At 31.1% G+C, this 19,338-nt stretch overlaps 1 protein-coding gene and 1 pseudogene across 2 annotated transcripts; both read right to left on the minus strand.

Annotated features, from left to right (window-relative positions):
- Positions 1-1,245: 1,245 nt before the first annotated feature.
- LOC118039808 (UPF0496 protein At4g34320) lies at positions 1,246-3,913 on the minus strand. Of its 2 annotated transcripts, none has more exons than XM_035046601.1 (2): positions 3,803-3,913; positions 1,246-2,521 (listed from the first exon to the last, which is right to left on the minus strand). In XM_035046601.1, exon 2 carries the CDS (start codon positions 2,504-2,506, stop codon positions 1,382-1,384), a length of 1,125 nt encoding a protein of 374 aa, XP_034902492.1. In that variant the 5' UTR covers positions 2,507-2,521; positions 3,803-3,913; the 3' UTR covers positions 1,246-1,381. The 2 variants fall into 2 exon arrangements, with proteins under 2 accessions (XP_034902492.1, XP_034902491.1); XM_035046600.1 differs by having other exon boundaries at positions 1,246-2,594; positions 3,803-3,882.
- A 7,961-nt stretch (positions 3,914-11,874) lies between these two features.
- Positions 11,875-13,223, minus strand: LOC118039805 (adenylate isopentenyltransferase 5, chloroplastic-like; annotated as a pseudogene).
- Between the last annotated feature and the right edge of the window lie 6,115 nt (positions 13,224-19,338).

Consider the following 19,338-nt stretch of genomic DNA (forward strand, 5'->3'; position numbering starts at 1 on the left):
AAGGAGATCTTTCAACGCTGAAGTGTCTTGTAAATCTTGTGGGCGTAATGATGCTAATTAGCACATTTACTTTATTTACTTTTTTTCTTGTCGATTTGGTTCAGAATTCATGTATCTCTAGTGTGTTGTTATCTGTCATCTGCAACCTTCTTCAATGTTCGTCCCAAGCCTCTTCTATAGGCAACATAGAACATCAACTGCCAATTAATTCAATTTTACACTCTCTCCTTATTTTACCTATGCTCCCTTCACATCATGTGAAACATCTCTTGAAGTTCCTGGTTTGAAAAGACAGCTGAAAGTTTAGGGGCTTTTATTTTCCTATCCCAAGAGGGTGTTATTGTTGCAAGACTTAGACAACCAATTATATTTTGGATATGATCCTCGAAACTGCACACGCACTGGTTGGTGTAATCTCATTTATGCCTAGAAATACTTTTTGCTTTTTGCCACAGCTTTCAAGCTTCCATTGCTATATTTGACAGAAAGCCACCTTTATGTGGTGTCTGTTCTCCACTTTGGTAAGGTAACGCATCTTGATTTGCCACTTCAAATGCTTCCAGTGCGTTAGCCACCATGCAAGGAGAGCAGGGGTGATCTGGAGGCTGGTTTTTACGTAGAAATAAAGAGTTTCATTGGATTCGTGCTTCTGATTGACTTGAATTCCTCTTGAGCTGTGTGGAATATATGACTCCAACTGAGCTATTCATACTTTGGAGGGAGTCTGATCGATCCTAAGAATAATTTTCCTTGCTTACTGTTGTTATTTCTTCACTTATATTCAAAGCACAAGGAATGCCTTCTTAAGATAAGGACTGTCTTTGCCGTAAACTTAGTATTGTCATGTTCTAGAGAGGTGCGTGGGCACGTATTTCTGCATGGGGGTTGTGAGGAAATTCCAAAAAAGAAAAAACGAAAAGAAAAAAAAAAGAGAGACTAAACTCTAACTTGGGTAGCACAAGGATGTCTTGTGTAGTGAAGCTGAAAGCTTCAAAGCAAAATGAGAAAAACCCTGATCTCTACAACACTACCATTCAAGAACTTTGAATTTGAACTAATATTGGACAGAGTAATCAATGATCACAATGGAAATAATTAATGAATTTGAACTAATATTTGATATAAAGAATGTACTGATAAAAATAGATATGAAATAATAGTACATGTTGTCGGAACGGAAACTAGAAACATGTTGCTGCCTAAGAATCAGCGGCAGTCATAAATTATTTTCTTAAACATGATTCAAATTGCAATAATCAATGGTATAATTAAGCTAAAAAAATATGGGATTTCATCATTACCATAGAACATAATTAAGAATAAGATATGTCTCGGAATATGAACAACTATCCAGTTTAGAGTATCAAGAATCACCACCCTTTTAGTTGTTAGGAATTTTTATGATCCTCTGCAGAACCACAGTCCGAGCCCTCATGATATCGCGGCTGCACGTATCAGCTAGCACTCCCAAATCCTCAACATTCTTCATGAACACCCCCAGCTTCTTCTTGATCTCCTCGATTGCAACCTTCACAGCCCCATGCTCAATTGCGAAGTCAGTGGTTCGCATTAGTGCTTCAATCTCAATCTCCAGGCGATCAATGAGAACCCGAATGATGTCCAGATCCTTTATGGCAACATAAGTACCAACTTGCATTGTGCTAATCACCTCCTTCTGTCCCTTCACTGCATTTTCATAATTCTTCCACAGAGAATCTATCCACTTCCCCATTGAACCTAATGGGATTGTTGACGCTGCAGCGACTGCAGCAGCAACAGGAGGGGCAGTCATGGCTGCAGCCACAACTGAGCAAATCAATACAGTTGCGAAAGTAGCTACAAATATCATACTTGAAACCTTCCTCCAAGCATGAATGCACTTGAGCTTCTTGTCAAGCTTGTTCTTCCTAAGTTGTAGCTTCTCAAACATCATTATCTGCTGCCCGTACACGGATTGAAAGTTTTGAAAGAATTCATCGGTGAAAGGATCACCTGCTGCCTTGAAATTCTTCAGTTCTTCCAAGGTCCTCTCATACTCCCTCCCTCCTGCCTCACTTTCCTCTTCGAATTGTTTAAGCGAGACAAGAATCAGCAATTGGCTATCGCGGGCACGCTTTAGACACTTCTCCAATGCAGCACAAAAATCTAGAGTTTGCAAGCTATTTTCGAAGTACTCCTCGACAAGCTCAAACAATTCTTGATTCTTCCATATATCTTTCTTACACTCCAAGATAACCTTAACAACCTCTTGGTTCATCTCCAACAAGCATTCTGTGACTTCCTTCAACGAGTCAAATGAAAGCGCACGAACCTCAATCCCCGCAGCAAGAGTATTGATGACGTGATTGGTCCGAGCTTGGAGGGTGGTGTCAAAGGACTGCAAGTCCTTGTCGAGCCGGCAAGCAGCCTCGTAGGAGCTCAATTCAGTTGTGTATTGCAAATTGTTATTGAGATTGATAGCAGAAGATGATGCTTCAGCTGGCCTCTTGCTCACATGCCCTCCCATGGCCTCGATTCAAATCTAAACAATCAAGCAGGAACCAAATTAACCAGATTCACTTTAGACCCTTCTTGCAAACCTTGAACTTCCCTTCCTACCAACAAACAGAGAGACGAGATCTTGAAAGTCTATCCAGGGCAAGAGTTCGGATCTATTATAACCTAGCTACGAAAAAGAAACAAAGACTTGCCACCAAACCACGAAAATTTCGAGCTTTATACCATTCAAAGCTGACACAAAAAGCTATCATAGATCACCAGAAGTTTTTTAAAGAGAAGTAGATTTTAAAGGCTCTAAAACTAACCAAGAGAAAAAATGATCCGATAAGAGAGAAGTACAAGCTTAAGCCTTGGAACCCTTAATTTGTCATCAAAAGTAGAACATCTTAATTAGAATCAACAAGGACCAATTATTAATTATGATAAAAAGGTACTGGTGAGATTTTCTTTATGAACAAGTAAACTAATTACATAAAGAAATAGAGGTGATTGAAGAATGAAGAAGCTTAAAGAGAATTGAAACCGTTTAAGGAGCAAGAAACAAGGAAGAAGGGTAGCAGAGCAAGCGGCTCAAAGTTTAGAAAGATCTGAGCATATAGCTTGCACGCATGACATTATTAAGAAATTGGGTCATGGAATACGCGGGAAGCAATGTTTTTCTCCAACTTTATCTCTTGGTATATATTTTTATATTGTTTTGATATGTTAATATAAAAAATAAATTTAAAAAATAAAAAATATACATTATTTTGATATAATTTTAAACATAAAAAAATATTTTAAAAAACAACCACTACCACACTCTAAACACCCTTTAAAAAATAGATAAAAACAAGATGTTCCAAGTAAAAGAAAAAGAAAAAGAGAGATGCTGCAACTTTCTCCCGGATTCATGTGGTCGGTGGCTATAGTTTTTCACTTTTTCTTTTTGAAAGCTAAAGTGTATCCATGAATTGACACTATCCTTAACTCTTAAGTTTTGAGAGGCATAAAAATCACGTGTTTTATTCACGATTTAACTCATGTAGTTGAATTGATTTCACATCTGTTTCTAAGATAATACTAATGAATTCGTACCCATTTTGCTTTCAAAATAATTTTCTGTTTTTTCTATATAGTTGGATATATTCCCCTTCTGTATTTGATTAACCCGGAGAATAATTATATTATATAGTCTTTGTATGAAAACCTATACCTCTCACACCACAGATTCGATCCCCACAATCTTTTCCTGGAAACAGATATCAAAATCTTGTAGTCTAATCGCAGAACGAGGATGAGAATAATAGTTGACAAGAAATACCTTATTTTTGTTCTTGAAAACACAAGCAACCTTCGTAAAGGTCGTAGAATCAATGCTGCAGATTAGAGCTCCAGAGCTGCTCTGGCTAGTTAGTAGAATCAATGCTTGACAGCAACACTATTTATACCGAGTCTTGAGCCTCAAATCTTAACTTCTGACTTGCAAGCCAAGGAACTTGGATTTTTTTATCCATCTCTAGAAATGTATCCAACAAGATAAGCAGTTACTGGGTTTTCACTTTTTATATTTCCCTTTTAAATAAATAATAATACTTTTTATTAACTATATAATGTTATTATATTGTGTATCATGCCAGTGGCTGAGTTAGAGTATTTTAAATGATGAGGTAAATTAATTAACAAATACTATATTATATAAATACAAGTTAAAAATCAATTCAAAATAAATATATCAACTTTTATAAAGCAAAATTAATTTAAAAATACTCTTAAAATGAAAAAAACTTACATTATAATTATTCTTTTGAGTTTTTATACTAACAAAATTTAGTTCAGTTACATAATAATTGTAAATCTTTCATATGAAATTCATAATAAAATACACATTCATTCATTAAAACTCTCTTGACACCCTATTACCATGTAGCATGTTGTACATAATGCATGGACATGAATCATGATTGATAGTCTATATTTATCATGATAAATTATTTTTAAAAACAAAAAATTATTTTTTTTAAGAAAAAATCAACCTTTAATTTTGCAAATATCAATCTTTACTCATTTACAACAATTAGAGTGTTTGCTTGTTCATCTTGTAAAAAGAATTTAATTTCATACCATAACTAATTCAATTGGAAATGATATAATTTTTAATTAATTTAAAACAATTGAATCAATGCTTATTGTTAAAAAATAATTCAAAACAATCAAAAAAAAATTAAAGGGATAATTGCCTCTTTTTGCTCTTATGTAGCTCGGCTACTATAACATAACATGGTGTGTACAATATCATTTAGCAACGAAATTTATTTCCATTCGCAAAAAAAAAAAAAAAAAAAAAAAAGTTTCTCTAATTAAAAACAAATTGTAAGTAGAAAATTATTATTGTTTTTGCTGCAGAAAATTATGTCTATTAGAAAATGAAATCAGCCAACTATGCGGGGAAAAAAACATGTAAGAGAAGATTGATTTCTTAATTAATTAAACAAAATGTCTTTAACTCACTATGAAGTTGAACTTTGTAATAATATTTTTTATTTTATGAAAACAAATTAAAAATTCGGATTTTCCTTATTGTGGACCGTTTTCACTGCTCAGTTTTTATACTGGATTCATGCAGACATGATTGTACAAGATCATTAATTATTTGTTTTCCAAAATAAAAGGTGAAAAAACAAAATCACTGCAGTGGCTTGTACTGTAAATTACGCCAAGATAAGGGTGTTATTTAACAAGCAAGTTGTTTACTGTCGACAGCCCTCGAGGTGACGCGTCATTCGGTGTCACATGTATGTAAATAATGGTTGCCGCCTTTATGAAATTTGAAAATGATTTCCATGCTACGGGTCTGGTTGGAGCCTGTAACATGTTGTATTTTAAATCCTGAAATATATTAAAAATAATTTAAAAATAAATTAATTTTAAACATATTATTTTTTAAAAAATTTGAACAAACAATATTTTATACTGTTATACAATCAATCCACGTATTCTTGAAGTCACGTGCTTAAGAACTCCAATTGTTGCGGTCTTTGACAAGACACGTGGCATTATTATATATATATATTTTTATTTTTTATGATTAAAAAACTAAATCCTTCGTCATCTCTTGTTTCTTCTACTTTCTGTCTATCAACATGACCATGAAACCAACAAATGTTACGGAAAATCCGATTTGATTGTTTGATCTTATCAGCTTACTGTAGAATCTAGGGCTATATTTGGTCACTTGAGTAAAAGCTCAAAGATAATATATTCATTTGTTTAACCTATTTAATAATTTTATTTTATTTTGGTTGAAGACACGATTTATTATTTATTTATTTTTAAAAATTAAAGATATAGATTTTTAAGATTAGAACTTGATTTAAATATCTCATCTTTTTTATACTCCAAAATTTTAAGAAAGAAAAGGAATCAAGGAAGCTTGAACTCTCTAATTTTAATTATTGAATATCATTTCTCACTTTATTTAAGGCTGTATGTTAAGGATTTATTTTGTATAATTTTTTCCATATATATATATATATATATATATATATATATATTAAACTAGTGAGCAATGATGTGTAATTTATCATAATAAGACATGTTAAACATAAAAAAGTTTTCGATAAAAACCTAAAGTACATACAAATTTATATTTATAAGTATGCAAAAAAAAATCATGACAAATATGTTATCAACACAAATATAATACTAGAATAAGTAATAATCATACCAAATTTTTAATTAATACTAATTCAAAGTCTTAGCATGCATGTTAATAATAATATTATATATGCTTAAATTAAAACAAATAAGGATATTTACTTGTTGAAGCACTTTGAAATAATGAAACTTTTGTTATCTTCAAAGATGAATTATTTGTCTTTAAGACTTTATTGCTCCTCACTTGTGAAACTAGGTTGTTTGCAATATGTTTTTTAAGATTCCAATAACACCACGTTGGTTTAAATACACTTCAAAACAAGGTCTTTGAACCAAATAATATGAAACTCAAATATTTTTCAATAAAATGAACCTAAACTCTAGATTTGGAAGGAAAACCAAAGCATAAAAGAGATTGAAAATATTAAAAATAAGGTGAAAAAGAGTATGAAAAAATATAAAAAAATTCAAGTCAGAAACTCTTCATTCATTCCCTTTCTATAGTGAATTTTAAAAGCAAAAATGTTGAAAAATTAATTCTCACCATTGTAAATCAATAATTAAATTTAGAAAGCACAAGAGTTTTTTGAGTGGTAAAACCAAGGGTTTTTTTAGATTAATTTCTCATTTACCTATAATTTGTTTATTTAAAACAAATTTTCCAACAATACCATATTGAATCAACCTTTTGTCTTTTAAAAATGATTTTTTTAATTATAAAAGTATATAAATAAATTGAAATAAAAAACCATTTATCCCTCCATCCAAACAAAAAAATCTCCTTCTTTTTTTTGCCCCTCATAATCAATTTGATTCTTCCTTATTTCCACATTTTTTGTCGCCAAACACTTTCTTCAATTAAAGGTCTGTTTGTTTGTTTTGCATAAAATATTTTACATGTAAAATGTTTTTTATTCTTTGGTTTGAAAAATGTTTTCCTGTTAAATATTTAACATGTAAAATATTTTTAAATGATGGTAAAAGAGAAGGTAATGGTGAGATGGCAGTTGTGGTAGTAAGATTGTCATGGTCAAAGGCAGAGGAAAATATAAGGCTTGGATGAGCTGTAAACCAGGTAAAACTTTTGTCAATTTCTTTTTTGTAATAATATTAAATTAGCCCAAGTATTAAAGCCTTTATATGAACCACATCATTAGTCTCACAAATGCTATCAGTAGAATGCATGTTGCTTTTAGAAAAAAACACACGCTCTCCTATTATCTAATCCTAACCTAAGATTTTTGGCTTGTTGCTTGCTCTTTTTTGTGTTTTGGAGATTAGCTAGTTCATCTTTTTGTTTGCTACTTGATCATCTAAGTAAGGTGTAAAAGGCAGCAACACTTAACTCTTAAACCATTTTGTACCCACCTAAATCTCTTTGATTTTTTTTTTCCTTTCAATAGTTCTGTTTTTCTTTTCTTGTTATATCTATGGAATTGATAAAGATTAATATATAATATTCTTTTATGTCAAATACAAATCTTGAAAGTTATTTTAGATGCAATTCAAGATTTCAAAACGATAAGGAAGAATTATAAATTTATTTAGTGAAGTTAAAATAATTGGTATCTAGTTTGTACATTATGTCATAACTGGAAGCATATATACACTTGGCAAAATTTCTTGTTTGTTTTGTATCTATTTAAGAATATAAGCAAAGGTAGACAAAAGTTGAAAGTAACATGTTGTTCCATTTAAGTTATTGAGATTCTATTTAAATCAATTACAACAATGTATTCTCAACTTGAATGTGAGGTTAGTAAATTTTATGGAAAACTTGGTCTTTCTCATGGATTATATATATATATATATATATATATATGCGCACACACACACCTGATCATGAACTGTAAATGTAATATTGCTTTTACTTTGGACAGGTAATTGGATTGAGTCAAATTAAGTGTAAAGCAAAATAAAAGGAGTGTGTGTTGTTGTATTTTGATATGTTGATTCAACATATTTCAAAGCTATCGTTGGGCATGTGAATTGTTGCTAGTATCATTGGAAGGGCTTAAAGGTTAGTTTTTATAATCTTAATCTACCATATGTAATCCGAAAGAAATACATGTGTAAATGATAGATCCTGACTTATAGGGAAGACCTATAATTGTATTGGTGGGGGATGAGTGAGACGAATAATTGTTTCTATGTGAAGGATGTAAAAATAGGGAAGACGTTTTTTTGCGAGAAGAGTGAACATGGTCTCTATCCCTTTCGTATTCATACTCAAATCTTTACAAAATTGGGTCGTCCATTTGCATTGGTTGGTGTTCGTGTTCGTGTCAGTGTCCCAATTTGGCATTCTCGGTTGGGTCATCCTGCTAACAACACTTTGTCACACCATATTTCAAATAAATGTCTTTTTATGCATGGTAATAATTCTCTTCCATTTTGTAATTCATGTCCTTTAGGTAAAAGCACTAAGTTACATTTTCAATTGTCGGATTCCATATCAAAATTCCCTTTGGAATTAATTCACTCAGATGTTTGGACTTCTCCTATTATTTCAATCAAAGGATCAAAATATTATGTTTTATTTATGGATGATTTTTCATGATACTCATGGATTTTTCCAATGCAATATAAACATGAAGTGTTTGATAACTTCCTCAAATTTAAACTACATATTGAAAATCTCGTTTCATCTAAAATAAAAATGTTTCACTCTGATGGCAGGAGTGAATATACAAACAGAAAGTTTCAAAATTATTTGGCTTTTAATGGTATTGGATTCCGCTCCTCTTGTCCAGGTCATCCCGAACAAAATAGGATCTCAGAAATAAAGCATCGTAACATTGTTGACATTGGGCTGACATTTCTTGCCCATGCTCATATGTCATCAAATTATTGGGTAGATGTATTTCAAACTGCATTATACTTAATAAATCGCCTGCCAACTTGTGCTTTACAGTACCTCGGTCCATATGAAAAATTATTTCACAAATCTCCCTCATATGATACTTTTCGTGTTTTTGGATGTGCATGTTTTCCTTATTTACAACCTTACAATACAAATAAATTACAATTTCGTTCCAAGAGGTGTGTTTTTTTTTTTTTGTACTCTCTTAACCTCCAAGGATATTGTTGTCTTGATCAAAGTATAAGCCGTATTTATTTGTCCTGTCATGTTTTTTTTTTTTTTTGATGAGTTATTATTTCCATTCCAAGAGACCACTAACACTCTTTCTGCAGAGACGACTTCACTAGATTTTCATTCACCACTAAAGATAATTACTGAACCTTTGCCCTATATACTATCAGCTTATACTGGCTCTCCAAATACAACCATACCATCTCTAGACCCACCTACACAAAACCCACCCAATGTTCCTATTACATCCATCACACCAAGTACAAATATCCTCATCACTCCTCCTATCATTACAAAACTTACCCAACCAAACACTACTCCAATTCCCAATCCTATCATTACTGAAACTTCTTCCCCAACCACTAATCCCCACCTTATGGTTACTAGGAGTTGAGCTGGAGTCTCTAAACCTAATCCAAAGTATGCATTGAATGTAACTTATGATCCCACTCTTCAAGAACCCACATGTTATACTAAAGCTATAAAATATGAGGAATGGCGTAAAGCAATGGGTGCTAAGTTTAATGCTTTGCAACAAAGCGGTTATTGGTCACCTACTTCGGATATGAACATTCTACCTAACAAATGGGTGTTTAAAATCAAAAAGCGTTCAGATGGCACTATTGAACGCTACAAGGCCCGCCTAGTGGCCAATGGATTTCACCAACAAGAAGGCATTGATTATACAGAAAATTTTAGTCCGGTTGTGAAGCATTCCATTATTCGCATTATACTTGCTTTAACAGTCAATCACAAATGGCCAATTCGACAATTGGATGTTCAAAATGTGTTTCTACATGGGATCTTATCAGAGGAAGTTTATATGAGACAACCTTCGGGCTTCATTGATCCAAACTATCCTAATCATGTTTGCAGACTTCATAAGTCACTTTATGGTTTAAAGCAAGCACCACGTCAATGCTTTACAAGATTTTCTAATTATTTAAAGGAATTTGGGTTTTGTGAGTCCAAAGCAGATTATTCTTTATTCACATTTCATAAGGGTGATTTGCTTATTATTTTACTTATATATGTTGATGACATTTTAATTACAGGCACTAGCTCTTCTTATATTTTTAGTCTTATTCAAAACCTGGGCAGATTATTCTCTATGAAAGATTTGGGACCACTACACTATTTTGTTGGTCTAGAGGCAGTATACAACACAACTAGCTTGCATCTCACTCAAACCAAATACATTATTGATTTATTGTTTCACATAAAGTTTCAGGATGTCAAGCCAATCTCTTCTCTTACTAATGCTGGTAAGAAACTCAGTTCTATGATAGAGACCCTTTTTCGGATCCCACAAAATTTCAAAGTGTTGTTAGCGCCCTACAATACTTAACATTGACTCGTCTAGATATATGCTTTGTTGTTAATCAAATGTGAACTGCTGTGAAACATATACTGCATTATTTAAAGGACACTCCTGACCATGGGCTCTTCTACCAACCCGGCTCTTTGATGTTGGAAACTTACTCTGATTTAGATTATGCAGGTTGCTTAGATGATCGTTACTTTACAGGTGGCTATTGTGTCTATCTTGGTCATAATCCCATCTCTTGGAGTGTTAAAAAGCAGCGTATTGTATCAAGATCAAGCACTAAAGCCGAATACCGTCAACTAGCCTACACTATAGTGAACTCTCATGGATTAGATCCTTATTTAAAGACTTGGGAGTATGTCTTTCAACTCCTCACATTTGGTGTGACAATATCAGCTCCATATCATTGGCATAAAACCCCGTCTTCCATGCTAAAACCAAACATTTGGAAGTCGATTATCATTATGTTCGTGACAAAGTGGTACGTAAGGAACTCGAGGTCTGCTATATCTCTACTACAGATCAAGTCGCCGACATCTTTACTAAAGATCTTTCAAAGTCTCGGTTCCTTCTATTAACAAACAAGCTTATGGTTCGTTCACGGCCCATCAACTTTCGAGGGTGTGATAACCATGAAAAGCATTCAAATCAAATTCAAACACCACCACTTATGACTCTCAATCAGATATGATCTCTATCTAAAATAGAAATCTAGTTGTTCCAGTTGTGTATCTCACCATGATTCTCTTTTAATTGTAATCGTTGTGAATTCCTTTAGTTTAGCCAAATATATTTTTGTCATAATTATCAATCCCTACAATTTAGGGAATGATATGTAATCTTTGTCAATTTATATACTTCACGAGAATCACCACATGGTGTGATCTGAAACCCAATACACTTGTTATCTATATTCTCCTTCACTTATTAATAGCCAAGGATGACTGCCTTGAATTAAGTTTTAGTAATGAAGTATTCATACTTTCTTATAAAATAGGCAAAATATGTATAGTAAAAAAGACAAGATCACGAGGCAAGTGCTGTAAACAAAAAACTAAAGAGATCTGGTATTGAGTTTTTCTTTTCTGAGAAAATTAGACCAAATTACTGAATGGAGTAAATACTACAAAGACAATGAGCATGGTTTTTCTCTCATCAGTGTCCCTGTGAACGCTGATAACCAAGACAAGAATGGGGAATTCTCTAAAGCTAGCCACAGGTCGATCGGTCCTTGCAAAATTCTAGCAAGATATTCTTCTATTCATATATTTATTTTGATGTGTGTTGAGAACTAAAGATACGATAAAAAAAAATTGAACTAATTGCTATATCTCCTTGTAACTAGAAAACTATCTGCCATTTCTTCTGCTTTCTCGTCTTCCTGGAGAAAATTAGTAACTATCTCCAAGCTAGGTCTCAAAACCTTCTTGTCCCAAACATCTTCATCAACTTTTGCACTTCTCTCATACACATAAGTAGCATCAATCCGATGGAATTTCCATCCTTTCTTGTTCGCCAAAAATTTGATTTTCATTAGTTGTTTATTGATTAGCTTCTTGGTATTTTCTTTCATTTCTCTAATACCAGTGTCGAGCAATATTTTCATGGTGGCCTCATCAGCCATTTCCATTTCAGCTTGAAGATATGGTTCCATCTCTGCAATCCCAATAGCCCGCCAAATCCCGCGATTGTGATTTATCCCTGGAATAAACATACCTCGAACCTCGTAAACAAGACCAGCATCAAGCATCTCATCAACCCTTGTTGTTGCGTGATCAAATAAAACTGGCAAGGCAACATCCACCCATAAAAAACAAGTATCATAAGTATCCTTGAAGTTGAAATGAGGATCCTCGACGAGTGCTTCGATGTATCTATTCGAGCCGCCAACGATAATGGGGATGTTTCCATCCCCTGTAATATGTTTCATGGCCTTGTGTGCATGGTTGCAAAAATCTTGTGTGGTAAACTCTTCTCCAGGTTCCACAAATCCTAGCAGATGGTGAGGCACACCTCGTCGTTCTTTTTTCAAAATTTTATTGGTCAACATGTCAAGGCCCTTGTAAATCTGGATTTTGTCTGAATTGATGATTTCACCTTAAAAATGAGTGGCTAAATCAATGGAGAGTTTTGATTTTCCAGTGGCAGTTGTTCCCATTACGAACAAAGCTTTTTGCTTGTTGTCGTCAATGGCATAAAGTGAACTTGTGATCTGTTAGAGGTTGTTGCGGTGCCTAAAACAAAACAAAAAATCAAATTGAAAATTAATAAAAAATCAAAAGTATGTTCCAATTCTTTTTTCTTTCATCAAAAGAATTTAAACTATAGGCTTATAACATCAGTGTTTATAAAAACATAAAAAGAAATTAACTTTTTTGAGGTTTATTGATCTGAAATTATGTAATTTCGAACATGTGTTTGGTAATGTTATACATAGGATTTTTCAATTAAAAAATATATAAAAATAATGTTTTATTTTTATTTTTTTATTTTGACATTAATATATCAAAATCAATAAAAAATTACCTAAAATATCAATTTAATATTAAAAAAAAAACAATTTAAAAAACAGGTTAAACCGCATTATCAAAAAAAGATTAAATCAGCTTTCGTGTTTATAAAAAAATAGCAAAATGCACATCATTTAATTACATAGTCCAATAACATTGAAACGGGAACCTGATTTCCCGCTCCATTCTTAAGGGGAAAGAGCAGCCATTAGCATAGTTCTCATACTTGAGGCAAGCTTTGGTTGCAAAGGAATCATTTTCATGATTCGTGTAAAGAGTTGTTATTGTTATTATTTGAGAATGGTGTAAAGGGTTGAAGAACAGGCACTAGACAGTCCAAGAGATTGTCAAGGATATCTATGGATTATATATGAAAAAAATCAATTCAGAATTTTAAGGTAGGATATATATTAATGATTTGAGAATTTCTTGAATAGATTTATATGGAAATCAACATGTGATCCCTGCACCAAAAGAAGAAGAAGAAGGTCTACAATAATTTTCCTTCTATTTAAGCTATCTATAGATTATATGTGGCTATCTATGGATTATATATGACTAAATAGGGGCACACCCTACACGCTTATATGTTGACCCAAATTTCTTTCAATGTAAAAAAATATTGAACGACGTATACGCATTTCTAAAAAAGTGTGTCATTAACTCAACTAAATAATGCGAAATAACTCAAATAATACACTAACTAACTCAAACAATATGAATAAAATTTTTTTTGACAATGTAAAAAAAAAAAAAAAAAAAAAACTTAAATCCATTCAAATTAGTATGTTAAATTTGTGACTCAATCATGGTATAGCGGTAATCCTGTCAAAAAAAAAAAATATAAAGCTCAATTATCAAACAACTTAATATTGAAGGGAAGAACAAAAAAAAAAGTAATTAAAAAAGCATTGAAAAAAAAAAGATTTGAGTCAAGTCGGGTTAACTTGCTAACCTCGCAACCATAAAAATAAGATTAAGATAACATCATAAAAAAAATTAAAAAGCACAAAAACAAATTTCTAATTAATCAAATGTTGAAGGGTGCAATTGAGAAAAAATCAAATTTAAAAGAAACATATAAAAGAACCAAAGTCAAGTTATGTTAACCTTCAAAACTCATGACCATGTTCATGAGCCTGAGACTAAGCCCATAAAAGAAAATCTTAAAAATTAATGAAGAAAAATCCTCAAATCATCAAAATGCTAAGGGATTGAAATTGAAAAAAAAAAGCAATGAAAAAGGATAAAAAATATATAACAATTAAAAAAATGGAAACTAAATTTAATATAAAAGTAATTTGAGTGATCAAATTAATAACAAAATTCAATTAGAAAAATTCTTAGAAAAATAAAACAACAATAAAAAATAAGAATCAAATTTAATATAAAAACTAAATGAAACTAAATAATGAGGGGGGGGAGATTAAAGAAGACAATAAAAAAAAACAAATTAAATCACATTTATATTTTGGCAAATGGGAGAGAGAGAAAAGAGGGAGGGGAAGAAAAAAGTACACTAGAGCCTAATTATCGCATCGTCGCGCACATGTGCGGCACCAATAGAAAAAGAACGGTGGGATGCTTCCAATGCCGCCTCAAGAGGTAGTGTTTGGAGGTGGGACAATGCCACATGTGGTGCCTAAAGGGCATGAGAATTGCCCACTTACTACCTTGTGTCGCGCACGCACCAATAAAAGTTTCTTAATAATGTTTGTATTAATTAAAAGACTAAATTGTAATTGTCTACTTGTTTATTACAAAAAAAAAAAAACATAAAAAAAATGAAAAATCCCCTTGATGTAAGCTTAACAATATTTGCTTTTAAGAATAATATAATCTTTACATTGTATATTTAAAATATAAAATGAATGAAATGTCTTTTCAACCTTATTAATTTTTTAGGGCATAATAGCCATTACATTATGTATTTCAAAAGGTAAAAAGACCGAATTGTTCCCAATTAATCTCGTAATAATCAATGGACCTATAGGAAAAGACCATTCTACCCCTAACATCAAGGCTATTTATTTTTTTTTGAAAGGGCAATATGGTAATTTTACTATTGCAGTAAATAATAATATGTGTCTAGGTGCATAGTGAATTGTGCATTGTGAATTCACTATGCATTTTAAGTTTTTTTTTTATTTAGCAATGAGTTATTTTTATTAAACTAATATCATGTTCACTTCCCATAAATTATGATTTTATAGAATATTTTCATCATTTCTCATGAGATGGTTATCGATATAATTGGATTGGGTTTATATCTATAATTGTATCCAATCCAACTTCTTATATTTAACAAATTGTAAACCTAGTCCATTTAATTTGAACTTGAGCAAGTTGGATATATAGGATTAAACTAAATCTTTTGTGGCTATTAGAGATATCCATGAGCTGAGCTTATATTGTTAATTTGTATGGGTCTATATTTAGAGATGGACCATCAGTTTGTAGGTGTCATGGCACCCAATATTAAGTCTAATTTTTATATTTTACACTACTATTAAATTCTAGTTAACTCTCTTTCCTCTTCAACAAAAATAAAAGCTCTTTCTTTGTTATTTTAAAGAAATTTAATAGGAAGTTCACTAACAAAAACGTTGAAATATCATATTTAAAATCAACGTTTGTTTAAAAACCCATGAAACGTTTCTAAACAAAATAAAAATAAATTTTTAAATTTTTTCAAAAGTATTTTTTTAAACACAAAACAAACAAAATTTATTTTAAATGTTTTTATTTAAATACTAAAAGGAAACAAAAACATTGATTTTAAATATGATATTTCTTAATTGAAAAACAAATCAAGTTTAAAGAACTCTTCTAGAAGAAAATTGAATAGATTCATGGGTTGGATTGTAAGCGAAAAAAATTCTTTATAGGCCAAATAATTCTTTTATAATAAATATAAATTCAAGATTAAAATAGGTTAGAAAAAACCAAACTTAAATCTAAACTCTAGGCTTGAACCCGTGCTCGAGATGAGTGAGTGTGTGTGGGTTAAACCCATACTATTTTTCCAATGCTTATTTGTGACCCTCAACTTCCCACTTTATAAACTAGAAGTCAATCATATGTTTTTTTTTTCTTCTTCTATTTAGGATAGAAGGTTTTGAGTTTTACAACAAACATGCGAACAAAGAGTTTTTTAAATTAATTTTTTATTCACCTATAATTTATTTTAAATGTTCCATGTTAAAAAAAACTTATATAGAAAAATAGTTTATAATAAAGTTTTAACCCTAAAAGTAAATAGAGCTCGCTTGACTTTTGCCTCAAATGTGTCCATTAATCATGTTTTATTAAAATAAATTCCAACATTGTTCATGCATAAACAAATGAATGTGGATTGCTACAATGGTTTGTTTTTTTCACCCCTATTAAAAAAGGATAAGATTCAAAGATGGTGGTTGTTTCAAACTTGGGGTGAAACATTCACTTTGATTCTCAAACTTTTCAAATCATAAACTTTTAGTCCCTTGATAATTTGGAATTTTAATTTGGGTCCAAAACTATATTTTTCTTTTTTTCTTGTCCCTAGAATGAGAGAGGAGATAAATTTGTTGAATCTCAATAGTAAAGAAAAAATCTTAGTTGACAATGATTTCGACTACAACAAAGAGAAATTTTGGTGTCAATGGGTTGTATTTATCCTAGGTGTTCTTTGTTCATAACCTTGTCTAGAATGGTAGATCTGAGTTTGAAAAATATTTTTGGTTTTTAGGATAATTTTTGAGTTGTTTGAGGTCATTGATAAGTTTCTCAAGCTGTACAAGGTGCTTTTAGATTTTAAAAAATATTTAAAATGAATTATATGGATGTAAAACACCTATGACCTGACTTTTCAACAACTTCTAGCTATCATAATCTTGGTAGAGCACGCGACGTGTTGTCTACTATTATGTTTTTAGAAAGCTTAAAGGTGGGTTGTTCGACTCATAAAGAAAGAAAATAAAATAAATAGACCCATACACATGGGCTACTCTAAGCTTGAGCACATGGACCTTTTTTAGGCCTAAGCCCGTGAAGCCTTTTTATTTTCTTTCTTTTTTATTTGTTTTATCCTTTTATTTATGTTTTTTTTTTTTAGATTTGATCATATTCTTCAAAAATGAATCTTTATTGATCTACCCCTATTGTTTTTTCAAAAAAAACAACTCAGGGGTGGGTTGTCTGACTCATGAAAAAAGAAAAAATAAACAGACTCGGGCACATGGGCTACTCCAGGCTCGAGCACATGAACCTTTTTTAGGCCCAAGCCCATCAAGATTTTTCTTCTTCTTTTTATTTATGTTTTTTTTTTTATAAGATTTGATCATATCCTTCAAAAATGGATCTTTATTGATTTCTCTTGATTATTATTATTTTTTTTCAAATTCATCCTTTAATATTTTGTTGATTTTTAATTATGCAATGAAATTCGTTTTGGTTTGATATTTATAGGTTTCTTGATATCTTAAACAAATACTCTGATATTTAGTTGGCTTTTAATTTTATAAACGTTCATTTTTAAAAATTATATAATTTTTTCTTTGAACTCGACTGAGTCCATGACTCTAGTTATTGATTTGACTAGTTAACTTCGATTGTTTAGAAATCAACTTTATAATTTATTTTATTTACATAAATAATTCTTGATTTATTTAATAAAGTACATGAATAAACTATTCAATTTATGATTGAGATTTTTTAATATAAAAAAACACATAGAAAATGATCTCATATTTATTTTTTTATATGAAACAAAAAATTCAACTTGAAACAAAGCACAAGTCAAATAATGCTTTTTTAAATGGAAAGTACCAATAACAACCACAATATCAAGATTTAGATTGTGTCTTGATCTATTATCCTTCTTAATGGGAAAATGGTTGGAAATTAAGAATACCCACTTTTATATGGAGATTATGTAGAAAAAATTAGTGTTTTTTTACCTTGTGATGTCACAAAATTATTTTTAAAATCTATTTTTATTTAATTTTACAGTTATTGAAATGAATACTCAAAGAAATTTTAATGATATAAATTCTAAAGTAAAAATGTATTTATTTAGTCAAAATTTTATCTTTTTATTTTTTTATTTGACATAGACATTTTTGTATTTATTGATTTTATCATAGACATTCACTAATTTTTTTTTATCAGAAACTTGACCTCATATAAAAAATTATGATGATTTGTAAAACAAGTTTCAATAAAAAAAAAATAGAAAAATAATGTCTTGATTATAAAAGAATAAATAATCAAAGTTTTGCATATAATTATTCATAGAGTAATGGTTAATATCACAAACAAACTTGAATCTTATTTGAAAATCATGTCACAATCGGATTATTTTTTAAATATCATTTTAATAAAAACATACAGCTCAATTATCCTTCCATGAGTTGATCTTATTGAAGGAATTCTTTTTGTCTTCCACGTTGGTGGGGCCCGGTGGATGGCAGATGAGCCAGCAAGTGGCGAGGCATTCTTCCTTGCTATAAGATTTGCATTTGTTCAGGCAATTTTCGCGGCAACTTTTGATATCTGCCTTGACTTCGCCTGACCTGAGTATCATCATCACTACCACCAGCATGAAAACGCTCCTTGTCCAAACACCTTTTGCCTCCATTGTCGAATTTCTCACCACCTTGAGACACTTGCACTGATCAGCAGTCAAGTTTTATATATTGGTCAAAGGTTAATTAAATACATTGAATAATCGCAATTTTAATATTTTCAATTGAGTATTATTTCGTTTCCTTATTTGTATAATGATAAAATATATACAAATTAAAAATCATATATACATCATTGATGTACTTACCATTTAAGTGATTAACAAAATGCCCTAGTAAGATTTTTCATTGTAATATTGTCATCTATCATCTATATAAAGGGTTTTTTGTTTGGTACTCAGATACAAATTCCGTTACTACTCGATCTCGATTGATGCATATCAACATATTTAATTTGGATTATTTTCCATTTGTGTTTAGGGAAGAACTAGGAAATAAAGATTAATATTTAACTTCATTTTAAAACAAATTTAACATATACTAAAAAAGCCTTGACATTTTAAATGCTATGTGTCATACGTGTATGGTGTTGCGATGAAAAAATCCACTTCAAATCGTGTCTATCTTCTATCTATCTGGCAAATATGAAGAGATAAGAAATTCTTATCTTTTATTAGTGGAAAAATAGAATGAGAGTCGCTATCTAGTATTTTAGTCACTAGGAACCTTAACTGGTCTCAAAGATCGGGTATGAGGACTGGTTGC

This window comes from Populus alba, chromosome 4 (assembly GCF_005239225.2).
Source record: "Populus alba chromosome 4, ASM523922v2, whole genome shotgun sequence".
Lineage (NCBI taxonomy): Eukaryota > Viridiplantae > Streptophyta > Magnoliopsida > Malpighiales > Salicaceae > Populus > Populus alba.

Coding starts and splice junctions, on each gene's coding strand:
- LOC118039808 (XM_035046601.1), bottom strand. CDS start 2,506: ATGGGAGGGCATGTGAGCAAGAGGCCAGCTGAAGCATCATCTTCTGCT.